This window comes from Glycine max, chromosome 15 (genome assembly GCF_000004515.6).
Source record: "Glycine max cultivar Williams 82 chromosome 15, Glycine_max_v4.0, whole genome shotgun sequence".
In the NCBI taxonomy this organism is placed as follows: domain Eukaryota; kingdom Viridiplantae; phylum Streptophyta; class Magnoliopsida; order Fabales; family Fabaceae; genus Glycine; species Glycine max.
Window position 1 is genome coordinate 34,087,028 of NC_038251.2, and position 6,753 is coordinate 34,093,780.

General features: G+C 39.5%; 1 protein-coding gene across 1 annotated transcript; it reads right to left on the reverse strand.

The window, feature by feature from the left end:
- Positions 1–6,006: 6,006 nt before the first annotated feature.
- Positions 6,007–6,552, reverse strand: LOC102666539 (uncharacterized). Its single transcript, XM_006598439.1, has one exon. The coding sequence runs from the start codon at positions 6,550–6,552 to the stop codon at positions 6,007–6,009; it is 546 nt and encodes a 181-aa protein (XP_006598502.1).
- Between the last annotated feature and the right edge of the window lie 201 nt (positions 6,553–6,753).

The window sequence follows — 6,753 nt, forward strand, 5'->3', positions numbered from 1 at the left end:
TGACTTGGGTAAAATACGAATTATACAAGTAGTTTTTTTTTTCCATTATATGAAGGAGATGTACTTCAGTCTACCTATTCTAGATGATCCATTCAATGATCGAGGTGGGAAACAACAATTCAAAACAAAGGGTCCTAAATAGAAAAACGTTGAAAACCAAAAGACAAGATGATTCATTTTAATGGTCAAGAGTGTAGATGAAAAGAAAGGTGCAATTGGTGGGAGAAAAATAGCAAGGAAATTGAATGATTTACAAAGAAAAAAATGAGTCTGTGACAACTAGCAATAATCTAAGTTAGAAAATGTGTCATTAACTTAAGTGACTAAGATTATAAACTAGCTATAATCCTTAAGAAACTCACTAATTTCCTATTTTTCAAGAGAGACGATCTATGTAATATGAAGAAAAGGATCTGGATATCCTTATACAAATGTTTTATGGGATGTAAGATTACATTATTAGATTGTATGACATTGTATAACTGATTTGGTTGGCCAAATATTTCTTTATCTTTTTTAATCATATCTCCTCAAATCTTATCTTTATTTATTTATCATCTTATCTTTGCATTATTTTATAATATTAAATAGTCTTTGCAAATCATAAGTGAATAATAAATACTTTAAAAACAGGAAAAAATACAATTAAGCACATGAATTATTGATTTAGTCAAATTTATTTATAATCATTAGTGACTCAAAATTTATCATGTTTACATATGTAGTTAACTACATATGATGCTCAATAAAATTACTAACCACTAAACAAAGTAAACAATAATTTATGATTGACTTAATCACCTTATTCACGACATGAATAGAAATTTTCATCATATGATTCGTCTAAATTTAAAGCAAAAGTAAGATTTATCATGTGTGCCATACACTTATGAAATAATTTATCATTGTCATGTTTTGTAGTTTTTACCTTAACTTTGGACAGAACTAACTAGGAATATAGGTTGCATGATTCAATTCGTACAAGTAGAATTATTCCCCAAGATGATATGGCACAAGCTTTGCTCATATAAGTTTAGTCTTTTAGGCATGCAATAAAAGAAAATCATGTTCACATTCGACTTTTGAGTAATAATATTAAAAGGGATAAAGTTAACAACCAATGATAACATGAATACAAATTTCAACCATACGATGTGCCTTGATTTAAAATAATAGTAAGAGTTAACTTGTGCATTACACATTTATCAAATCATTTAGGATTATCATTTTTTGAAGTTTGTAATGAAAAGTTTGGCTTTAAAATGAAATCCAATTGAATGTAACAACTTAAGTTATTAATGTAACCTTAACTTTGATGCACATAACTAACCAATAAATATAGCTTACATGATTCCCTTAATACATGTAGAATTATTCCCTTATATGACGTGACACAAGCTTTACACACACAACATGAATCTTTTAGGCATGAGTCAAAGAACATCTTGTTCAAATATGACTTTTGAGAAATATATATTAGAAGGATTAGAGTTAATCACAAATGATAAAAGGTTAACAATTATTTATGATATACTCTTTTCATCAAGTCATACAAACATCCGAGTCCATTTTGGCATTCGGGAAAATCTTTCATTGTTTTCACCCTCTAGGTGCACATTTTTTTTCCAAAAAACCTTTCGTGTTTTGATCCATGAATTTCCAAAGAAAACTGGCGATAAGTTCTTTTTCAAAAGAATGTTAGTTTTGTTAGTTTTTTTAGTTTTTTGTTTTGAAAAAAGTTATAACCTAGGAAAGGTTGTCACCTGAGATTACACTTATCAAAGGAACAAAGGGCGCGTGAACGAAAAGAAACCATACACAAATCCCTTCTTTTTTTGTTTAGTTTTTTCTTGTTTCAAACCAACCATCACAATGAAATAACACGACAACATGCTGGAAGCGATAAACTAGAGACGAGTTCCATCACAATGAAATAATACGTCAATATGCTGGAAGTGATAAAATAAAGTTTCATCACAATAAAATAACAAACAAATACTGAAAGAAATAAAATGAAGTCAAGTTCTATCACAATGAGATAACAAACAAATACTGAAAGCAATAGAAACAAAATAAAGACGAGTTCACAGTTTTAAGTGATCATGGTCAAGCGACTTAGCCTCCTCAAAGGAAGAAGTTCATCACATCGACCATGTCATCGTCCTCCTGAGCAACATCCTCACCTTCGAGGGTCCCTGCGGGTCCTGCCCCTGCCTGAAATTGGGCCTATCTACAGGCCATGCAACTGTGGCCCCGAACTGCTCTGGGGTAGGCCACGAGTAAAGGCTGGGATCCTGGCTTTGCTGATGTAGGGTGTACTGGTAAAAGCTCTCATTCAACTGCACCCGACCCCTATGATTGGCCACTTGCTGGTCAGCCACATGCTACATGTAGAGTTCCATCCTCTAGATGTGAGCAGAGATGGACTCTAGGGATGGCGGCTGCTATGGAGGTGGCGGTGGTGCATATGCGACTAGCTACTGCTGATGGTCCTGCCCCTGCTGCTACGCTTGTCTCGACATGCAGTACTTTTCTATAAAGGTCCTGTTAATAGGAGGCCAGATAAGCTTTGTGGGCGTAACCGGCACCCCATAGAACTGGCAGAGACCCGTGATCAAGGGTAGAAAACCTAGTGCTCTGTTGGACTTTTTCGGGTCCACTAGGTGTCTGGGAGGTGCGATCCCTGCAAATTGGTAAGTTTTGTCTGAGATTAGCTAGGCCACATGAATACTAACTTGAGTAAAAACGGTGTAGACCAGCTGGCATTTCGGCAGGGGAAGATCGAAATTATGATCGCTGGGGAGGATATTACTGAGAAGCAGCGTCATCCAGATCTGTGTCATGGTGGTCATGCTAGTGTTCATGATCCGCACCCGTCTCCCCGCCACACTTCGTGCAACGTCCTGTCCTGGAATGCACAGTAGCTGGCTTATGGCCTCCTTATCAAATCCCGAAGCTTGGCTCCTCCTTTCACTGAACTCGCAACGTTGCCCCTCTTCCAGGACCAACGGATGCTCCAAGAACTGATTAATGGCATCTTCATCAAAGGGGACCCATTGGCCCTGCACCCTGGAGCGCTTATCCCTAACTTCTTCATCTGTGGGCCATGCATTAGCATAGAATTCCATGACTATTTTCGGGTTATATTTAGCCATGGGCCCTATGAGTTGAGTCCATTGCCTTTTGAAACTTCCTCCTGGAACTTGGTGTATTCTTCCTCTCTTAGTTGGACCCGCCTCTCCTTGAGGAAAGACTAACTCTTGATCACCTCAAAGCGGCGTTGGTGTTCCTCACTTTGTAACTGGTGTCCGTCAAATTCTATGTCCGCTTGTGGAGCCACACTGGATCCTTCTCTCGTGGTGTCCTTCCTTGCCCTCTTAGAGAGAAGCTTCTTTGGAGCCATTGCCTACAAAGACACATCCATAAAAAGTTAGTTTGCACAAAATGCACAACCATTATTTCATTTATCTTGAGAAAGAAAAGGCCAACCAATTTTGAGTGGTGTGTGTTTCTTTTGCTAATTGCAAGTGTTACTCTGCAAATAATTAAAACAAATCACACACCAGTGCATATTATTATTTTTCTTTGAAAAACATCCTACAACTACTTAGATGCAAAGGGCATATGATAGTGTAGCAAGCTCAACCAATAACTAGGCTAATTCCACCCAATCACTTTCACATATCTATGTAATTCATGTATTTTGCAACTTAGGTTGTTAGATCAAAATTCCAAGAGCATGAGCTTGACTGTACATGCATAAACTCATTTCACACTTAAATTCCAAAACAAAACATGAAATGGTCATTGAGGCATTTTATTGAACAGTTGGTGGGCGCATGTTTAAGCATGAAAAAATGAGGAATAAAGAACAACATGACAAGCCAACCTATAATAGGATCAAGGATAGGCCTAGGGCCATCCATTGAAGCCCCTAATCAAGCATTCAAGATACCACAAGGAACAAGTAAAATTGAATGGAGATGGTGCTTACTTGTGTGAGATGAAAGAGAATGTGAAAAATGAAATCAAAAGGGCACAAAGGAAGCTTGGGGCCGCCAATGGTGGCTCCCCTAAGCTTGCTAAAGGTTTTGAGTTTTGGGGAAGAAATGGGGTGAAAATGGCTTCACCCTTCCCCTTTTTATGTTTTCTCGTCAGACCTCGCTCGCCCAGGTGAGCTGGCCACTCGTCGAGGCGAGCTAATTTTTTTTTTTAGCAAAAAATCCTTTGCAAAGTTGTGTTATTCATTGTTATATTTTCTCTCTAAAAATCCTATAATTGCATATAAACTTAGGCGAATTCAGGATATAGTTCAAGAAAACAAACAAGTATGAAATAGGAAATTTTAAAAAGCAAAGCTAGAGATACTAGGCTGCCTCCCAGGAGCGCTTCTTAAACATCTTTAGCTGGACGTGGGGTGGTGATCGATTGATCATGGGCCTAGCACCTGTTCGTACCTGCCCCTAAACTTGGACAAAGAAAGTTTCATCATGCAACAAATGTGAAACAATACTACAAGATGCTTGCATTACTTTTCTCCTGCCCCTAGTACTTACCCAAATTGGTATGGTGCTGACCATCACTCAAATGATTCTTTATTCATCTTTCGATTTGCAGGATCCTGGATGACAAGATGCAAATGCATGCATGTTTATGATCGAACGTTAAATGTAACAATTCAACAGGTGTTATTGTGTTCAATTTTACTTAAACGCTTACAACACCCCGTTGATCGAGCCGAATGGCTCCGGATTTAGTGAGGAAGATCGAGAGTGTATGTTCTTAAAGACAATAAAATGTAAAGGACACAACACTGGAGGTAGAGATGCAAATCATTAACCCACATTTATTAATGTTGCGATTATTGTTTACAAAAGATTTCAAGACTTGGAGATTCCAATGAGTCCTTGAGGATGGTCAGATGTTAAGCCTTCTAATTGCCCCAGGTGTTATGCGTAATACCGCTTAACAATATCAGAGTTCACTGGCGAAGGTAGCTCTTCGTCATCCATGTTTGTAAGCAATAATGCTCTTCTCGAAAAAGCCTTCTTCACAATAAATGGTCCTTCATAATTCGGGGCCCATTTCCCTCTGTGGTCCTTTTGAGCCTAGGATACTTTCTTTAGGACAAGATCCCCCTCACTAAACTTACGCGGGTGCACCCTCTTGTCAAAAGCATTCTTCACTCTACTTTGATACAGTCACCCATGACTTATGGTGGCCAATCTCTTACCCTCGATAAGATTCAACTGATCAAAGTGAGCTTGGGCCCATTCTGATTCTTTCAACCCCGACTCAGCTAGGATTCTCAAAGAAGGAACCTCCACCTCAAACAGGAGCACAACCTCTATCCCGTACACCAAAGAGAAAGGGGTTGCCCTGGTAGATATGCGCACCGAAGTTTGATAACCACGCAATGCAAAGGGAAGAATCTCATGCCAATCCTTGTATGACACGGTCATCTTCTGAACTATCTTCTTGATATTTTTATTAGCAGCCTCAACTGCCCCATTTATCTTAGGCCTGTAAGGCGTGGAATTATGGTGTTGGATTTTGAAATTCTGACACATCTCTTTCATCATCTTGTTCTTTAGATTGGTGGCCTTATGGGTGATAATCTTCCTGGGCAACCCATATCGGCAAATTATCTCATTTTTGATGAATATGATCACCACACTCTTAGTCACACTATCATATGAAGCTGCTTCGACCCATTTGGTGAAGTAGTCAATGGCATTAAGATGAAGTGATATCCGTTTGAAGCTTTAGGCTCAATGGCTCCGATCATGTCTATGCCCCACATAGAGAATGGCCAAGGTGCTGCCAAGACGTTCAAAGGTATGGACAGAGCATTAACATTACCAGCGAAGGCCTGACACTTATGGCATTTTCTCACATGGATGCAACAATCGCTCTCCATAGTGAGCCAGTAATACCCCGCTTTCAGAATTTTCTGGGCCATGGCATGTCCATTGGCATGCATTCCAAAGGATCCCTCATGCACCTCTACCAGCATTTGCTCAGCCTCTCGGCATCCGCACATCGAAGTAAAACCATGTCACGGTTCCTTTTATATAGGATATTCCCGCTCAGGAAGAAGCCGGCTGCCAACCTTCGCAAAGTTCTCTTATCGTTGTTAGAGGCCTCCTGCGGGTATTCCTTTTCTTCGATGTATCGTTTGATATCGAAGTACCAAGGCTTACCATCCTTCTCTTCTTCTATTAAGCAGCAATGTGCAGGCTTGCCATGACATCTGAATTCGATGTACGGAAAATCCCCGTGTGGGCTTAGCTGAACCATGGATGCCAGTGTGGCAAGGGTGTCAGCCATCTGATTTTCCTCTCTGAGAATATGATGAAAGGATATGTCATCAAAGAATTCTATCAATTTCTTGATGTAAGCCTGGTAAGGTACCAATTTATGATCTCTGGTCTCCCACTCACCCTTCAACTGGTGAATTACAAAGGCCGAGTCCCCATATACCTTGAGCAACTTGACATTGAAGTCAATTGCCTCTTGGATCCCAAGGGCACACGCCTCATACTCAGCCATGTTGTTTGTACAGTTGAAGCCTAACCTAGCTGTGAAAGTAATATATTGTTTGTCTGGGGAAACCAATACTGCCCCAACTCCATGGCCTAGTGCATTAGACGCACCGTCAAACCACACAATCCATTTGTGATGTAGGCTTCATTGGAGCTTGTAGGCCTAAGATCTTCTTTATCAATGGATTCCTTTGCTTCTTGGAAGATG